This window comes from Melozone crissalis, unplaced genomic scaffold (genome assembly GCF_028551555.1).
Source record: "Melozone crissalis strain CALT ecotype California unplaced genomic scaffold, PUWL_Pcris_2 ptg000032l_1, whole genome shotgun sequence".
Taxonomy (NCBI): domain Eukaryota; kingdom Metazoa; phylum Chordata; class Aves; order Passeriformes; family Passerellidae; genus Melozone; species Melozone crissalis.
This window is the reverse complement of record NW_026535810.1, coordinates 441,791-460,673: the sequence shown is the minus strand read 5'-3', so window position 1 is coordinate 460,673 and position 18,883 is coordinate 441,791. Positions and strand designations below refer to the sequence as shown.

The window sequence follows — 18,883 nt, the reverse complement described above, 5'->3', positions numbered from 1 at the left end:
CAGGAGCTGAGGGAAGGAGCAGTGCCTGGTGTGCTGCTGGGGCACTCGGGCTGTCCGGCTGTCTGTGTGTCCAGCCATCAGGCTGTCCGGCCCTTAGGTTGTCCATCCCTGTTGGGCTGTCTGGCTGTGAGGTGTCCAGCCCTGTCAGGCTGTCCGGCCATCAGGATATCTGGCCCTGTATGGCCCTGTGTGGCTTTCGGGCTGTCCAGCCCTGTCAGGCTGTCCGGCCATCGGCGTGTCCGGTGTGTCCTGTAAATCTATCACAGCATTCCAAGTGGGCTGTCTGGCTGTCGAGCTGTCTGGCCATCAGTGCATCCGGCTGTCAGGCTGTGTGGCCATCGGGGTGTCCAGCTGTCGGTGTGTCCATCTGTCGGTGTGTCCAGTCGTCGGTGTGTCCGCCCGCTGCATCCCCCGGCAGCTCTGCTGAGGGGCGTTTGCTTCTGGAAGGGAGGGTCTTGCTGGACCTTGATTTTTGGAGTGTGTTGAGCGTGTCACAGCTTGAATTGCTGCACAGCTCTGCCAGGACCTGTCTGAGGGCTGTTCTCCCCGTCCCCCCCAGGAGCTCAAGCTCCTGGCAGCTGGTGGTGTCACAGTTTTGCAGTGTTTTATTGGCACAGAAGAGACCAGCTCAGTTACAGCCCTTGGGTTCTGTGGAGCTCGTGACCCAGAGCACCTCAGAGGAAGGAGGTTTGTGGGAGCAGAGGAGCAGAGAGAGCTCCCTGCTCCTTCCAGGGGAACATGCTGCTCCAGCTCTGGCTGTGCCATGCTCACAGAGCAGGGTCTCTCCTTCCCATTGCCATTTCCCTGGGGTTGCTTGGGCTCTGATTCTCCCATGCCACATTTTTCATAGGAAATATGTGTTTTTTTATTTCATAGGAAATATGTGTTTTATAGTGGCCATCCACCTTTCCCACATACAGGATGTTTCCCAAACTGAAATAGCATGGTTTTAGGCTCAAAAGTCATTAATAATAACACTTAAGAGTTATTTTATGTACAGATATGCATGCACTTGGTGTATAGAGACTGTTCAATTTTTGAGGATGATCCAATCAGAGCAAATAATGAGGATTAATAGGTGGAAAGATGAGGTAACAATAAGGTGTGAGTAGCTGGGTACACAGCCCTCACCAGCTATTGTGGTTTGAGTGTTCTGGATACTTGGCAGACTAGGACAATTCAAAGGATGATGCTGTAAAAATGGGGTTTCAATGGGGACAGCTGCTCTTGTTCCTGGGGGGCATCTCCAGGTCAGGAACATCCAGTGTGAGGGACAGGTTGGTGGCTGGCCCAGGAGTTACCAGTTGTGGCACAGTTTTGAGTGGGAAGCTGAGACTGGCAGGGCCATAGAAGGTATGTGTCAGAGGCCAAAACTTTGTAATCTTACACTGCACAGCAATTTTTGCTACTCATCTCCAGATCAGGCTGGACCATGGAAGCTGCAGCTGTGTCTGTGTTGCAGGAAGATCCAGACCTGCACTGGAATGCCAAGCTGGAATCTGGGCTCTTGGTTTGTGCCTCGGCAGAAAATCCTGATCAGAAGCTTTATTGCACAGGAATTTCTTTTAATTTCTTTCACAACAGATTGTCCTCACTCTTCTGTGCCAGTATAAAACCACATTTGTACCTGCTTCTGCTTTTTAGCTGAACTCTAATTCAAGGTAGATTAAAACACCAATAATACCAGAGGTTTGCATGCCATTGTAGGGTCCTGGGTTCCTAAAGCTCTCTCCAAGTGAGACGAGATGAGGAGAGAGTGTGCAGCAGGGATGTGGGGATGGGGAATGGCCATCACTGAGGGGACAGCTGGGACTGCAAGGGACAGCCCAGGAGTGGGGCTGGTTGTCTGCAGCTCCCTGCTAGGCATAAAACCAGCATTAGTCTCACTGCTGTCCTTAACTGAATATTTTTCTTGGAAAAACACTTAGGTAAAGCTGTGTTTTGAGCATTTGTGTGGTCACAGAGACCTCTGGGTGTCTCTGGCTGCAAGCCCAGAGGGTCGCACACACCCTTAGAAAAATGATGAAATGTGAATTTCCTGGCCCAGAAAACCCAGTTGTAATGAGAGTGCCGTGATGTGGTTTGTTGAGCAATATATTGGATTTTAAAGAGTAACAGTAGTGCCTTGACTCTGTATCTCCAGATGGTTTTTAGAGGAAGTTGCTCAAGCACGTGGTGGGATTCCTGTGCAGGAGTTCTGATCCCTCCCAGCTCAGGGTATTCTGCAATTGCTTCTGTGGTATTGAACCGCCCTGTGTGGTGCTGGGGCTTGAATCACGAGGAGGAAATAAACTTGTGTGTGTGTGCTGCATAGCGCAGGCCAGGACAGCACGTACTGGAAGGAGGGTTCCTGCTTACCTAGCTCTGCAGCCGAGCAGGACAGGTTTTGTTTTCACTCAGTGCATCTCTCGGTGGCAGTGAGCACAGCTGGCACTGCTGTGGCTCTTTCTCTTTGCAGACAAACCATGGCATAAAGCACTTTTTCCTTGGCAGAGCTGCGTTCCTGCTGTAGAGGCAGCAGAGCCAGAGCAGGGAAGGAAGAGCCTTTGCCTGGCAGGAATTGCAGGGGGTTTGTGGCACCCTGAGCGTGCCAGGCTCTGTGCTGGGCACAGTCGGTGTCACCGCCTGCCAGGGGCCAGGCTGAAGGTCACAGAGGGGAAATGGTTTGTGCGGTCCCAAAGGAATTCTGTCTTGCTCTTGGTGTGTGCTGTGTGATGGAGCTGTGAAGGGCAGGACCGGGGCAGCAGGAGCATCGGTGGCCGGGCTGCCAGCGCTGCGTGCCGCGGCCCCAGACCCTACCCGGAGCCCGGCTGGGGCACAGGGGGCTGCTTCGGCAGATTTCCTGGCCAGATTTTCTTTGGGCAGGTTTCCTGGCAATACCGCCGGGGACCGTGGCAGGAGCAGTGCGGGCCGGGCCGGCAGCGAGCTCCTGGGGCTGCACTGGGCGCGGGAGAGCGTGACGTGCAGTTTTGCGGGAAAACGCTTAACCGGCGAAGGCTGTTTGTTTGATTTTTCCCGGGAGCTCGCTCGCAGTGGCAGAGCGGCAGAACCGTGGATTTTGGGCAGGAAACGGTTAAAGCAGCGTTAAACCAGCGGCGTTGCGTGTCCTGTGTGTCCCCGGCCGCGGGGGCGGGCGGACTCCAACTCCCGGCGTGCCCCGCGCGCCGCCGCGGGCTCCCCCTGGCGGTGTCCGGCAGCGGCGGGGCCGCGGCGGGCGGACAAAAGGCGGCGGGTCCGCCCCTCCCTCCCCTTCCCCGCCCTCTCTCCCCGGCGGCGGCGGCGGTGCCGGTGCCCGCCCCTCCCCTCCCTTCCTCTCCCCTCCCCTTCCCCTCCCCTCCCGCACTGCAGCTCCTCCGCGCGGCCGCGGCGGGCGCTCGGCGGGGCCCCCCGGCTGCGGGCGGGCGCGGGTTGCGCTGCGCGGCGCGGCCGCCGGGGGCGCTGCGGCGGCGCCCCCCGCCCCCCCGCCTCCTCGCCGTCCTCCTCCTCCTTCCCCCCGGTGCATTCTCCGGCTGACGGGAGGGGGAGGGCAGGGAAGGAGCCCGGCCGCCATTTTCGAGCCGCGCCGCCGCCGCGCTCGCCCGGAGCAGGGGGGGACCGGGCGCGCCGACGAGAAGCGCCGCAGCGCCCGCTCCGCCCCAGCGCTCCGACCCGGGGGCGGGGGGGCCCCGCTCCCCCCCTCCCCCCCCACCCCCAGCACTGCGGCCGCCGAGGGAGACGGGCGAGCCCATCCCCCGTTCCGCCGGGGCGGGCGGGGGGGGCGCCGGGGGTGGCGGCGCCGCGGCTGCCGCCCCTCGTCCCGGGGGGGCCCGCTTGGTTTGTTTGCGAACTGCGCCCGTTTCGCCGCGGCCGAGCCCGCCCGGACCGCGCTCGCCGCTCGTCACGTGGTAGGTGCCGCTCGCCCCGCGCCCGCCGCCCCGCGCCCGCCGCGCCTCCCCCGCCGCCCCTTTGTTAGAGCCGCCGCGCCCCGCCGGGCCCCGCCGCCGCCGCGCCCCAACTTCTGCGAGCCCCCCCCCGCGCTGCCCTTCCCCTCCCCGGTGCGGCGGAAAGTGCGGGGGTCGCGGCAGGAGAGCCGCCCCGCACCCCCCCCCCCTCTCCCCGCCCGCCGCCCCCGGTGCTGCGTCTCCCCGGGGCGGGGGGGGCGCCGCGGGCGGGGGGCGGCGGCGCCGCTCGACATTGAAATCCCGGCGCCGGGGGTCCCGCAGGGTCGGGCCGGGGCCTCTCACGTGGCCGCTGCCCCCGGGGAGGGGAAGGGACGGACGGGAGGGAGGAAGGGGGGGCAGCGTTCCCTAACCTGGTGGGAAAAGGGGGGCTGGGGTGGGGGGGCACACGCGAAGTTTTAAAAGTAAACAGAAAAAAAAAATTAAATTGCATAACCTCAAAGCTTGCAAAACGCGTGGAGGGAGCAGGTCCCGCGGCCCCAAATCCGCCTGGAAAATAGGAGCGGTGCCGGTAATCCCGGTGGGCTGTCACCGGCGGGAGCCGTGTCACCGGGCGCTCTCCCTGCTCCCGGGGTGCACAATAGCGTCATTTTCCAGGTGGCTTCGAGCTCCAAAACCGTCTCCCTGTATTTACTTTCTAGCCGCATATTTTGTATTTTATTTATTTGGAACCGGCCCTGCCGATCCAGGATTATTTTCCCCCAAACAAGCTGGAGGAGTCCGGCTATCCTGAAATGCTTTCCGTGATCCATACGTGTGTTTACTTCCATCACGGGATTAGCATCTTCCAGTGCTTGGTTACGGAGACATTTCCATCATTTGGGGTATAAATGGGGGTTATGTAGGAGGAAAAAATAAAGCAGCTAAATATATTGGGAACTAAACTTATTTCCCCCCCAAAAATCAGACCCACCTTCCAAACCGAGGTGTCATCTCTCCTCTCCTTGAATTTGTGTCCAGGTGGAGCAGAAGGCAGGCACTCCATAGATTATATTCCCTGTTATGTAAAATGCACTTGAATGACAAACTGTAGTTTTCCATGAAACCGGTCAGGATATGGGAGGAACTGCAGGTTTTTTATTTGTTTTGACTGACCATTATATTTTGAACTGCTTTGGGCCACGGCCGTGTCGCTGGTTACATCATGTCGTGTGTTGTGTTCGGGGTGCTTTGTGCCTGTGAAAACAAGGTGAGGAGGCAGCAGCCGGTCCCGGGCCGGGCGGGACTCGCCGTGGGTCGGTGCCGCTGCTGCGGGGGATGATAAAACACCGGGGCTGCCCGGGCTGTGAGTGTGGCTGTGTGTGTGCCCCGAACCCCTGCCAGCCCGGGCATCTGCCTGCGTGCGGGCGTTTTCTCTTTAAAACCATATTTGTCCTTTTTATAGCCTTTGTTTTCATGGAGGAACCTCTGATGCTCTTCCCTGCTTTAGCGTATCCTCTTGGATTTCCATTCTGGCACGGGAACAGCGACGCTCCTCAAGCTGATTATATATATATATATTTTTCTTTAATTGAGAAGTCAGCAGCGTTTTAAATCGGCCGAGGGGGCGGTGGAGCAGAGAGGGGCCGGGGGCAGCGGGGAGAGTCGGGGAAGCCTCGGGCCGGTACCGAGCCCGGTTCCCCCTCGGTTCCGCACTCGGTTTCCGGCCCGGTTCCCCTCGGTCCCCGCTTGGTTTCTGGCCCGGTTCCCCCTCGGTTCCCGGCCCGGTTTCTGGCCCGGTTCACCCTTGGTTCCCGGCCCGGTTCCCCCTCGGTCCCCGTTCGGTTCCCGGCCCGGTTCCCCCTCGGTTCCCGGCCCGGTTCCCCGCCCGCCCCCGCGCACCAGGGACGGGCGGCCCGGCTTTGGCGCGGCAGCGGGGATGGGGACGGTGTTTTGGGTTTTTTTTTTTGTTTTTATTTTTTTCCCTGTATAGCCGCACTGCCAAGGTAGCACAGCTGTGTGGGGCTTAATGGATTGATATGCTGCAGGAGCAGTTAATTGTGGAACTTGGTTGTGGTACTGTTATAGCTGATTTGTAATGATTTAGCAATGAGGAATGACTTGTGTTCCCTCGTCAGAGGTGATAAAGCAGCAGATGACCAGGCAGATGTGGCTGTGGGTTTCTCTTATGCCTTCTTTCCCCTCTTTTGCCTGTTATTTTTTTTGAAAGCTGTATTTCAGTCCCATTTGCTGTCGGAGATCATCCGGTAACCGGAGAGCTGGTGAGAGTGTGACATCATGCGAGGCAAGGGTGAAAACTGAGCGGTTCTGTGACCAAAGTCACTTCCTTTTGCCCTGTTTATAACTCGTGTTTTGGTGAAGGCCACTGCCATTATCTAATGAACGCCCAGAACAAAGCCTGTCTCTGGAGTTCCAGCACTCCACCCTTCCCTGCTCGGGCTCCACTTGCTGCCTGTCCTCAGGAACCTCAAAAGGCTTTTCCAGGGAGGATGAGACTCAATGGACAGCGAGGTAAAGATAAGGCCTGAGGATTCTTAGGCCCCGGCCCAAGGGGAAGGGTAAAGCTCGTGGAGTGGAGAAAGGGCAAGCAGCACATGTTTTTATTTCTGGGCTTTCCCCCCACCCCCTTCCATACAATTTTCCTCTTATGGAAAATTGCCTTTTTCTAGCACCATTTTTTGAGAGTAGGTCAGTGGTATCTCAAGCCTGAACCCAAACAGCACCTTATTTTGCATTTTTCTGTTCGTTTTTTTACTGGACTTTGAGAGAAACAGGTGGGTCTACTTAGGCCTAAATGGGAATTTAATTCCTGGAAGGGTCTCAGGTGGATCACATGGTGATGAGACCAAATAATGAGTAAGTTCTGCACGCCTGCCTCTCTTCCCAGTGTTTATCCTTCCATTAAAAAGAGCTCTGAGCACTGGGCAGTGGCAGGTGATCTGAGAAGCAGCGTTTCCGTTGCTGCATTTTGTAAATACCATGTCCCTGCTCATGACTTCCAGGAATACAATGTCTATCTGGAATGAAAAGCAGCAAAGACTTGGTTTGAAAATCCTTCCCCGTAAACAGGAGTTTGGCTGCATGTTGGAGGATGCAGTTTTCTGTGACAAATCGTTTAAATTGGAATAAAAGCTTTCTGTTCTTTCTCAGCTGGGCCAGGAGTTGTCATACCCAAATCAGCAAGAGTCTGGGTGATGCAGAACTTGAGTAAACATAATTCCATTAAACCCTGCACATGTCCTTGTCAGCCTGAGTTGAGAGCTGTGTTTTTGGAAGAGGAGAGGTTGGATAAGGTCTCATTCAGGTTTTTTAAAGAAAGTTAGAAAACCAGTCTGGATCTCTCCTGCCACGAGGTGCAGCCAGCAGGTGATTGCCAGAGTTTGGAGAGTGAGACAGATGAGAAATGGGAGATGTTAATAGTTGGGAAGACTTAATTCTGGAGCTCTGGCAGTGAAGTATCTGAATTTAGTGATGAAACTGTGCTGTTTATCTGATAAAATGAGGGAGAAAGGTAACAAAATCAAATCTTAAGAGGGGAAATGGGGGTAGCTGTCAGCCTGAGCAGGCCTCGTCCTCATCTGTGCCTGAGTTAATCTCTTGCTGCAAACTTGTTTTTTTCACATTTGGTGGAAAGAAAAGTTTAATTGAAATATATATTTCTGTACTGGGAGCTGCTTCAGGCCTCAGAGGCCTTAGCAGAAGGTGGACCTTAAAGATTTCTAATTTTCAGCTCTCAAACGTTAGGAAGCATCTCTGTGAAATCTTTCTAACTTCCTGTCAGGGTCTGCAGCGACAGGATGTGATGGGAAGGTTACTGCCAGGTTGCTCTGCACTAAATGAGGAAGAGCAAGCCCAGCTCAGGCTGTAATTAGGGCCGTGGAAGAGAACCTGTGATGTGTGAGTGAGCATCACCTTTGATTAAACTGCTTGGAGCTGGTGTCGGCCGTGCTGGGCTGTGCTCTCCTCCGAGATCAGTCAGCTGAGCTCTCTGTCCTGAGGATGCTGAACTCCAGTCAGAGTAAAATCTGTAAATTTGGCTGCCAGCTTGGACAGGGGTCTGCTGGTCTGGGAATATTAGCTCTGCTCCCCTTTGGGCTATTTTATTTTATTTCCTCTTGAGGACATGGCCAGTTATCCCAAGGACTTCTTGTAGTGACAGCCTTGTTCTAAAATACTAAGTATAAAATATGAAGTATTAAGGTGGTGCCACTTTGTGGGGCAGGGCCTTGTTAAGGGTATGGCCACTTATCCCAAGGCAATCCAAAATACTTCTTGTAGTGACAGCCAATGCCTTGTTCTAAAATACTAAATATAAAATATGAAGTATTAAGGTGGTGCCGCTTTATGGGGCAGGGGGGTGTTGAGGGTATTGGAAACAGTTATATATGCTTTTGAGCAAAGGTGGGTATGGCTGTACCTAGTGAATGAAAATGTATCTTTAAAATTAAAAGGCAATTCTGTTTTTTGTTTAACTTGCTCCCTGAGTCCTGAGTTCAGTTTTTCATATTTCCTGGGCAACTTGCCCAGATTATGCGAAAGAAAAACAAAATCTTTCTGATACTGGATGGGGGAGACCCAGATTTCACAATTAAGCTTTCTAAAATTTTATTTTTTTTATTTTTTGTCTCTGACAGGCTGCTGCTTTCTGCAGATGTCCCATTATTATTTTTGAAACATATTTCTTTTGATTTGACTCTAAACTGCAACTTTGTTCTGAAGAGTAGCTTAACAGCAATGGGTATTTTTATCTCCAGCCACTTAGTTTTCCAGGTGAAGGCATTCCTGCTTTTACTTATTCACTTTTCCAGATTTTTTTGGCAGTGATGACAGTTAATCTTGCTTTGTGGCTTCTGTTTTTCTTTCTGACATCATATTGATGAAACCTCCTTTACCTCAGATGATGCAATTGGTTTGGTTTATTTATATCCAGTGAGAGTTCACAGGCGTAAGAGAGAATTATTCTTGCAGAAGAGATCTCAGAGTTGACCAGACCCTGCCACTCATGTGGACAAGGAAGTGGAAACAGCAGCTTTTAGTTTAATCTTGAGGGCTTCTCTTTGGAAACAAACAGAAGTGGAGCTCAGTAGTATTTCTGGTATGTTCTTACTACTAAAATTCTTATTTTTCCCTGGGAGATTAGGTGCAAGTCTGTAGTGTTAATAGCTGTGGAAAGTACTCATGTGTGTGTTGTAAAAATCTGTGGTTCTTGTGTATGTTCTTAACCATTTTAAAATTAATATTAAAAAGAAAAGAGCCTCTTTCCCAAATGTGGGTCACTGCAAGCACACAGTCTGCACGTGATAACTGGCTTATCAATAAGGTGATCGTCCTGTACTTGCCTGTCACGTTTCCTTAATTAAAGCTTTGAGAGTTGCTTCTCATGTAAATCCCTTTCTAAATTGGTCAACACCTGTCTTACAACTGCAAAATGTTGAGAGGTGATAACAAAAGGCATGTAGAGAATCTGTTATGTACAGTTGTAACTTTGGTGGATGGACATTGTGGATGTGGAAAATATTTGTAGGGCTCAGGGAGTTGCTGTGTGTTGTTATCTGCTGAGGTTAGCACAGATGATGTGTTTTACTTGCAAAATGAAGTGTAGAGGGATTTTATTTTACCAAGTTTGGGGGTTTTTATGTGCTTTGTTTTGGTTTTTTGACTGAAACATATTTGTAACCACACGGACTCAAGAGTTGGCTGAGCTGCTGATTTGTAGTGGGGGAGGAGAGGGGAAGTGGGAATTGGTATAATGCTCACTTCCTTCGGGGTAACTCTGCTGCTATTGCTTCTAGCAGCACCTTTGTGTGCGTCAGGAAATGGGTGTTGGGGACAGCTGGGGCTGAAGGGCTTTCAGGGTGCAGTAGTGCAGAGTTTGGGGTCATGTCAGGGAGTTAAACCATAATCCAGGAGCGTAAATGTGTGAGGTGGGTGTGTGAGGCCAGGGAGGGATGGAGGGCACAGGTGAGGGAGCCAGGTGGGTGCCACGGTGGGATTGATGTCTGGGAAAAGAGCACACTCAGCCCTTCCAGAGGCAAACTGGTGCCTCAGAGCTCCCCTTGTTTCTCATGACCCTCACTGGAAGCACAGTGCCTGGTTTCTCCTCAAGAAACTCCTTCCGCAAAGAATTCAGAGAGCCAAAACTTCCCGTGTTTGTTTTGGGCTTGTTTTCTGGGGTGCCACACAAAATCATGTGCTTGGAAACCCAGTTCTCCTTCCAATGTCTGATTGTAGGATTGGGTTTTAGAAGCAGAGGGTGTTGAATAAGTCAGCAGGCCAGGGGATTGTTTTCAGGGATGTCATGACCTGGTGCTGCTCCAGGTGTAGTGTGACTGGGTGTGTTCCTGGTGCCCCTCTGACCTCCCATCACTGCCTTGTGTCCCACTCCTCCCTGTGCTCAGGGTTCCAGTGATGGGTCAGGATTCCCCCGAGGAGCCCTGGTGGCTCTGCTGCCTCCCTGCACTCCTGGGGAGCGAGGGAAGATGGGCGAGTTACGGTTACCCTGGTTTTACCTGCTTGCTGCAGCCTTTCATCTTGGCTCTGTTAATTACTGCTGAGTGCTCTGGCAGTGCTCTACTTGTGAAGGGAAAATGAAGAACGTTCATTCAGGATTAGCTAAAGACAGGCTGTAAACACCACGCTGGCCTTCCAGAGGCAGCTCCTCCTGGACCTGGCCAAGCCAAGTCCAGCACAGGGGCTGTGCCAGGGCTGCTGGAGGCTGGGCTGGGCTTGAGCTGTGCTGGTGGAGCTGGAGCAGTGTCCAGTCACCCTGGCAGCTCTCTCACAGCAGGGCTGGTGCCACAGCAGAATCCTCTTGGTCACACATGTGTCGCCTTGAGGGCTGGGAATTAAAGACCCTTGGCAGGGAAACAGTGAAAAGAGACTGTGGGTGCTCACGTGGATCTGCTAATACTGATGGGTGACAGCAGATTCAGTAGAAATTGCCAGCACAGTTTGGGTCCCAGGAGCAGGCAACAGATTGGGGATAATTCTTGGAATTATTGTGAGATTTAGCAGAATGCTCTGAAAGTTCCTCAGACTGTGAATGACCTTCCCATTCAGTGACCTTTCCTTTTGTTTATTCTCCTTCCTCAGAGATGCCTTAACACCTTCTCCCCTCCAGTTCCCTGTTAGGAAGAAATTCCAGATAAGTGTAATACAGCTTTAATAACAACACTATAAACAGAGGGAGGGAACATGCTTACAAATGTTCCTTAATGTCTTTTCCAGGGTTGCTCATAAAAGTTGAGGTCTAATTCAGTGTTAGAGGAGCCAGTGCTGTCCAGCGCACAGAGAGTTTATAAGGACTTAAATAAAATACAAAAAATAGGCGTAATAATTTTTGGAGGTCATCTTTAAGCTACTAGAACAAAGCCTTATTCTTAGGGGAGGCTTTCCAGGCTTCCAGAGTACTCCAAATGCTGTCCACTCAAGGAAAAGTGGAGCCAAGGAGGTTTGCAGGAGCTTAGCAGGAGGATTTGCTGTTTCCAAGTGGGTTTGCTAACCCGGAGGAAAAAGCAAGTGTCAAAGTTTTGCTTCCGTTTCCCACTTCTGTTAATTTAAGCTGATGACCTACAAATTAACTCACTCCAGCCTGCATCTCCTGCAGGCTCCTGACTGTTCATGAAGAGTCATTTAGCTCCCAAGGGGAGGGATTTCTGCTCTTTTTGCACTTGGGTGTTTCCAGAGCCACTGTGGATGTCTGGTGGGGGCTGTGGTGGAGAGCCCTGAGGCAGAGTTCCCTCTGGAAGGGAAACCCAGATGTTTCTGCAGAACTGGGAGCCTGTTAAGGGCACTCATCCCCGGTGTGTGTGTCTCTAGTCTTGGAAGGAGGCTGGAGGGGAGGAAGTCTTTATTCTGACAGTCTTCCTCCCTCCTCTCCCAAGGGTGTCTTCGTTACAAGTGGAAAGTTCCCTGCAAGTTCCTTTTTTTTTTCATTCTTCCCTGAATAGGCATGTTCAGCTTTTATTTATGGACCCAAATGGTGACTAAAAGCCGTTTTCAGTGAATGTGGCCTAAACTTTTAGACATGCAGATCCTTTTTTAGTAAGGATAAAGTGTAATCAATTACAGAATACTGTAAGTTCTGTGAGCTGTGGGACTTGGGAAGCCTGAACCCTCCTCCAGCATCTCGATATTTCTGCTGCAACAGCTTTTTTAAAGTGGATTTCTCTGGGAGTGTATTCTTTCTCCTCTATCTCCTTCTTCTGTCACCTAACTGGATTTTATGGAGAGTGACTTAGAGGGACTGTGAGCAGGGTAGGGGACAGCCCTCAGGACCAGTCCAGGCTGGAGGATGAACAGATGGAAACCATTTTGGGATTCCAGGACTGTGGAGGGTTTGTGTTTTGGATCTGCTGAGGGGCTGGACAGTTGACCCAATGTATGTACTCATTGGAAACCACACAGCAAATAATTTTGAGTCTTCCCTCCATGGGAATTTGAGTTTGTTTCTCTAACTCATCTTTGACTTTTCACGAAAATTCAGGTTATAGTACTTTGATTTTCAGCCTTGATGTCTTTCTGATCCCTGTTAGGGAGAAGCACCTGAATCTGATGTTGGGAGCAACTGGATGAGCCCAGAAACAAGACTGGCTACGAAATTTTCCTTGTTAAACATATTAAAACTTCAGCTAGTCCTTGCTTTTCCTGTAAAGTGGTGCATTAATATGGTCATTGGGGTGTGTTAATGAACAGCTACAACAAGCTTATGCAAATTTATGTGAAATCAGAGGATTGGCATATCAGGCAAGAGATCAGGGCAACTTTATTATTAGGTTGACATGAAATATCCTATGAAAATGCTAAATAACTTCAGCAGTAAAAGGAAAATCAAGTAACTGTTTCACTGGCAGCACAGCCAGTGCTGTGGGTTATTTGAATGCAATTTAAAAAGACATTTAAAAACACTAACAGTTTTAGTGGTAAGGAAAGTGAATGACCAGAGACTTGTATATGGGTGGAAAGAAGATACAGTGTAGAGAAACGAAGAGTCTTTAGTTATTTCTTTTTATTTGTTTGCTCTAGTTGGGTTAAACCCAGACTTACTCATATAGTCAGTGAAGAGCTCCTCTGTGCGTGTGTGGGTTAATCTTTATCCATGCTCTTGAAAGAGAAATGGGAATTGCTCACACTGGAAATCACCTGGCTCATTCGGAAATGTACTTCTGGGAAAGGAGGTTTCGTATACACGGGGGAAGAGACTTTCTTGAAATCCCGGTTTCAGGGAAGCAGTGGGGTTCCTTCAGCCACTGGGAGTTTAAGCATATGGAGATTTGTTCCCCTCAAGCCCTGTCTGTGTTACATGTTATAGTCAAATTTGTCATTTTTAAGACCCCTGAGCTGGCAGTAGAAGCACGGAAAGCTGTTTCATAGGTGTAGCTCAGGGATTTTAATGATGAAGTTGGTGAGCTGCTGGCATTGAGGAATAGGAGCATCCAAGGCCGGAGCTTTCATGGAGGCCTGGAAGGGTTCTGTGAAAGACGGGAGTAGCAGTTCCAGCCAGGCACCAAGCGTGGGAGATGCTGGGTTCTGGAGGGCTGTGTGTTCCTGTTTCTGCTCCCTGGTGCTGCTCTGCTGAGCAGCTGGGGCTCCGGGGGGAGGAGGCCGCGCTCAGCGTGGCGAAGCGCGAGCGCCGCGTCCGCATCTCGCCGCCGTTTTCAAAGCGGTTTTTGATTTATTTCCCCCAAGCGCAGCGCCTGACCGTGTGTTTTGCCTTCCCCGTGCAGGCTGCCCTCGGGAGCGGCAGTGGGAGGCAGTGGAGCTGGCCTCGGCAGCGGGAGAGGCTGGACTTCCCGTGTGTCTGTGCTGAATGGCTGCGATGGCGCCCGCTCTCACTGACGCAGCAGCCGAAGCTCACCACATCCGATTCAAGCTGGCTCCCCCGTCCTCCACCTTGTCGCCTGGCAGTGCCGAGAGCAACGGCAACGCCAACAGCATCCTCCTGGCTGCCAACGGCACCAAAAGGAAAGCCATCGCTCCGGAGGATCCCAGTCTAGATTTCCGAAACAACCCCACCAAGGAAGAGCTGGGCAAGCTGCAGCCGCTAGTGGCCTCTTATCTCTGCTCGGATGTAACATCTGTCTCTTCAAAAGAGCCTCTGAAGCTGCAAGGAGTCTTCAACAAGCAGACAGTCCTTAAATCTCACTCTCTCTTATCTCAGTCCTTTTTGAAAACAAGTGATCTGTTGGGGAGGCAACCAGTGTTGGAATTCACTTTGGAGAATCTAAAAACAATGAGTACCAATAGCCAGCCACCTCTCCCGCAAGCGCCTGTGAATGGCTTGGCCAAGAAATTGGCCAAAAGTACCAATTCAGACCATGAAAACTCTAGTTCTCTGAATGGTGGGAAGTGTGCTTCTCCTTCTGCTGCCCTCCAGACTGTTGACTATAATACAGGAGGTTCTGAATTGGGGGACTTGAAGACCGGCTTGACCAATTGCACTCTTCCACACAGAAGCCTTGATGCAGAGCACGCAACTCCCTTTAGCAATAATAGCACTGCGAATAAACCCTCCCTGAACTCCGCGGAGCAGCAGTGGGTGCTGGAGGGCGGCAGCGGGGACGCGCGGGTGCCCGGCGTCGGCAGCAGCAAGCTGGAGGAGCAGAAGCCCTCGGTGCTGCCCGCTCACCACAGCGCTCTGGACTCGGAGATGAGGACGAGGGCCCTGCTGCGGCGGCAGGCGGACATCGAGAGCCGAGCCCGGCGGCTGCAGAAGCGCTTGCAGGTGGTGCAGGCCAAGCAGGTGGAGAGACACATCCAGCAGCAGTTGGGCGGCTTCTTGGAGAAAACGCTGAGCAAGCTCCCAGCCTTGGACCCCCTGAGGCATCGGAGCCAGCTGATGCTGACCAGAAAAGCAGAAGCAGCCTTGAGGAAAGCTGCGAGCGAGACAGTTACTTCGGAAGGCCTGAGCAACTTCCTGAAGAGTGATTCAATATCAGAGGAACTGGAGAGATTCACGGCCAGTGGCATGGCCAACTTGAGATGCAGCGAGCAGGCCTTCGACTCGGATGTCACTGACAGCAGCTCGGGGGGAGAGTCGGACGTCGAAGAGGAGGAACTGACCAAAGCAGACCCAGAACAACCCCACGTACCACTGTAAGTAGCACTCACTTGTTTCCTTTTGCTGGTGGGGAGCAAGATGGCAGATAAAAATACAGTTTTTGTAGGAACCCTAAATTTTGAACGGTGTTGCGTTAAAGAATTGTTAAAACTATTGTGGTGTGGTTTGCAGCACGTACAGCACTGAAGATAAAATTCCTCATGCTTACTGGAAATAATCTTTGGTGTTTTTGGAGCAGCAAGTCGTGGAAATAGTGGCTGGCTGGAGTAGTGTGAGCTGCAGATACAAACCTGGAGTGTTTCTCTCCAAGATGCTTTGATCCTGTCTCCTGAAAGGAAATGCTTGTTGTTTTCCCATGGGAATATTTGTTGTAAGCCTGTTGTGTAAAGTAAGACCAGTCTGAATCTGTGCAGCTGACAGCATATTTATGATTGGGGAATTATTTTATTTGTTAAATGGACTGTCTGGAAAAAAGTACTCAGAAAGGATTTGGTTCAAGTGCCAGCGGAAGTGTGAAACGAGTGTGTTCCCTTCTTGAATCTGAGAAATTACTGCTGGGAATTTTCTTCTTGTCTGTGAGTTGCATTAAATGATGACAACAGCTTCATAATTATGTTGTTAACTGGATGCTGTTTGCATAAGTATTAGGTGTCAGTGTGTGTGTGTGGAGGAGGAAGATCCTTCTCCAGGCAAAAGGTCTTGAGACAGGTCAGGGAAGAAGGGAATTTTTTGTTCCAGACCCAGAATTTTCCCTGGGACTGCATATTTTTGCAAAAATCTTTTAAAAGGCCATGTTCTGAGTTTAGTCTGTGTGAAATCTTGCTTGCATCAGTAGATGGATGTGTTGAACCTCAGTCTGTGTCATTAGGATCAACAAAAACATCCCAGCGTGGGCACAGGGGTCCTGGCTGGAATGCCAATGGCTTTCACATCCAGGCTGGAAATAGTCACCAGGACTTCTAAATTCCTGCACTGCCCTGGGGTTGTTCAGATCTCTCTGGAGAAATCTCTGAATGGATTTGGATACCTTTTGTCCAGACTGTGTTAGTGACTGGTGGAGGGCTGTGTGACACAGAATTTACTGAGCTGGGTGGATGTGAACTGTGGGCACTTGGTAACTCCAGCATCCTCTGAGAACATGCTCGTGTGGATGAGTGCCGGTAACCAGATGTTACAGCTTTTGAATATCAAATTCCAGCTAAATGTCACGTTATGTTTTGGGATGGTGGCGCAGGATGAATTTCTGCATGTGAAGTTGTAAATGTGGCTTGAGATTGGGTTTCTCCCAGTGCAAAGCTGGTAGATAGCTGATCATGTGATCTCTCCTGGGTGGACATAAAGGGGTTCTTGTGCTGTTAGAAACAAGAGTTTAGTAACTTTATTCCTGTTTTATAACATCCACAAACTTACTGTTGGGATTAGTAATAGAATTATATTTCTAGGTCTTGTAGCAGTTAATGGAGGAGACATTTGACTAAAAATCCGTCCAAAATAATATTAAATTTCCCATACTGTGGGCTTCATGGCTTCACGTGTTGTCTAGCAAAGTGAAATTTCCTTGCCACTCCTTAATCCCGAGAGGAAGCGCAGCATTCAGAGACACGGCGCGTGAAATTCTGTGCTGACTTTTCCGCCCCTCGCGTTAGTCATGCCTTCACGTTCTGAGCGCTCTTAAAAAGCCCAAGATTCGAAAGCTAATAAAAAAGCTGATCCCTCTGTCGTCTCTGGGTTCAGAATGGTGTGTGTGCACCCTGGCATCTGGGCCAGGCCCAGCAATGCCCCTGTAAAGTTGGTGCCTGTGGCCATTCAGGAATGAGCCGTCCCTGCACTGACCGTCCTGTTGGATGGGTGCTGTGACATTGGCCAAGCTCTGGCACTGCTGAGCCTCAGTGCCTGTTGGTGCTTGTTAGTGGAGCTCCTCAAGTGACCCTTCAGAGCTGGTACAAGCTTCTGAGCACACCTAAATACCATTCTTCTCCAGCAGTGCTAGGAGGCAGGAAGGGAAGAGCCGAGTTTTCCACTGGGAAGCTGCCTTGGGCCAGCTGATGGTACAGAGCCATGTTGGACATCTGTGTGTGCAGAGGCTGCTCAAGGAGGGCTGGAGCTTTTGTCTGTCTGAATTTACTTCTTTAGAAGGAAGACATGAACCCTGATTATTTTAATTTTGATAGTGAGATGGAGTATGTCAGTGTGGAATGGAGACATTCCAAACCCACCTGGATGTGTAACCAGCTTTAGGAGGCCCTGCCTTGGGTGATCTCCAGAGGTCCCTTCCAACCCCAGTAGTTCTGTGATTCTGCATACTTCTCATTGCTCAGTCACCATCCCTTGGTTCTGCATTGCTTCTGGATGCCCCTGCTTTCCCCCCAAAAATCTGCTGTTTGCTTCTAGACCTTTGGTGAGAGTTGTGGCACCCGCAGTGTCCCAGAGCCTGCTGGCCATGAGTGGCCATGTCACTGACCACCTCAGAGATTCGAGTAGGAGCACCCAAAAGAGACAAAGACACGGTTTACATCATGCTTAGATAAGAGCTGACCTTTGAGTTTTTCTGGTGTGGTGACATTCCAGAACCGGTATCTGGTCAAGGACAGACTTTGAAGCATTTGTACTATTCTGACCTGCCTGATCTCAGCCACAGAGCACCATCTCCCTGAGAAATTCTTCATTCCAGTAGTGTTAGGGATGTATCAGAGCTTGGTAGGTCCTTTTAAAGCACTCCCAGACCTGCTGCCCAGGAAGGTGCTGTCATTCAGGTGCATAACCAGGCCATCATGCAATGCATAAACAAAGCAGGGAGGGATTTGTTACACCTTTGGGAAGCCCTGCCAGCCATGGGCTTGGTTTAAGGAGGTGCTCCTGGCTCTCAGGCTGCCCATGGGGAAGGCAGGTGTGTGCAGGCAGGGCTGGGTTGTGCTGAGTGCTTTGCTTTGTGTGCATCAAGGACCACCGTGCTGGGTTGTGTCTGCTGCCAGGTTAGCAATGCACAGGTCTGCTTCACAGCTGAGATTGCCTAGGGTGTGAGCAGTGCAGAGGGAGGATCAGGAGAGCAGCTTTGCCTGTGCTAGGAGGTGAGGAAGGCAGGTGGGAGAATCCAAACTTCCTTGGCTGGGTGTGACTGGAGGCAGCAGCGCCTGAGAAACCTGTGCGACTGTGAAAGAGCCCAGGTGCCCTTTGAAGGTGGGCAGGCCCTGGCACAGGTGCCCAGAGCAGCTGGGGCTGCCCCTGGATCCCTGGCAGTGCCCAAGGCCAGGCTGGACAGGGCTTGGATCAGCCTGGGACAATGGGAGGTGTCCCTACCATGGCAGAGAGTGGGACTGGATGGGCTTTAGGGTCCCTTCCAACCCAAACCATTCCATGGTTTTATGTTGCTGTCAGCATGCTGGAACTGCTTGTGAAACATGGTTCAGAGAAGGACATGGAATTCTTCCCAGTGCTGGAGGGCTGCTGGCTGAAATCTGGTTTATGTGGCTGAGTGATAGTTTAGAAAGTCACCAAAGTCCTGTTGTTTCTGTGTCCCTGTGCTAATACATTTAAATAGGAAATATTTCATGTGGCTTGTACACTTTTATAGTAGTTGCTCTTCTCAGAATGGTGGTTTCTTTGGTTGTGTTGGATATGCCTGCAGACAAGTTTAATCAGAATTTGTCAATTATTTTTGGCTGGTTGGGTGACCTGTGCTATGCAGTGATGTAGACATGAGCTGGTGAGTGGTAGGTGATTTAGTTCAACTTGAGTCTGTACCATGGAAAAATTTTCTGCAAAGGTAATGAAACCAAATATTTAACTGGGACTTATCTTTTAGCTCAGGTTTTCTTATCTGGAAAGTCAGTGTTTGGTTGGCAGTTGCATTGAGCTGCTGAGAGGGAACTGCAGTTCCTAGTGACCAACTTCTCACACCCCTGGCTTCCCACAGAGCCTTTCCAAGGGTCAGACAGTCCCTACAGCG

General features: G+C 51.2%; 1 protein-coding gene across 5 annotated transcripts in view; it reads left to right on the top strand.

Annotated features, from left to right (window-relative positions):
• The window catches only part of KANSL1 (KAT8 regulatory NSL complex subunit 1), a 74,471-nt gene that overhangs the window by 2,119 nt on the left and 53,469 nt on the right, over positions 1–18,883 (top strand). For 4 of the 5 annotated variants that reach the window (XM_054281588.1, XM_054281591.1, XM_054281590.1 and 1 more), the window contains one exon: positions 13,604–14,972. In XM_054281588.1, the coding sequence (XP_054137563.1) occupies positions 13,687–14,972 (1,286 nt within the window). In that variant the 5' untranslated portion in view covers positions 13,604–13,686. Of the gene's footprint in view, positions 1–3,797; positions 3,885–13,603; positions 14,973–18,883 lie in introns of those variants that run through there. The other variant, XM_054281589.1, reaches the window with a different exon arrangement.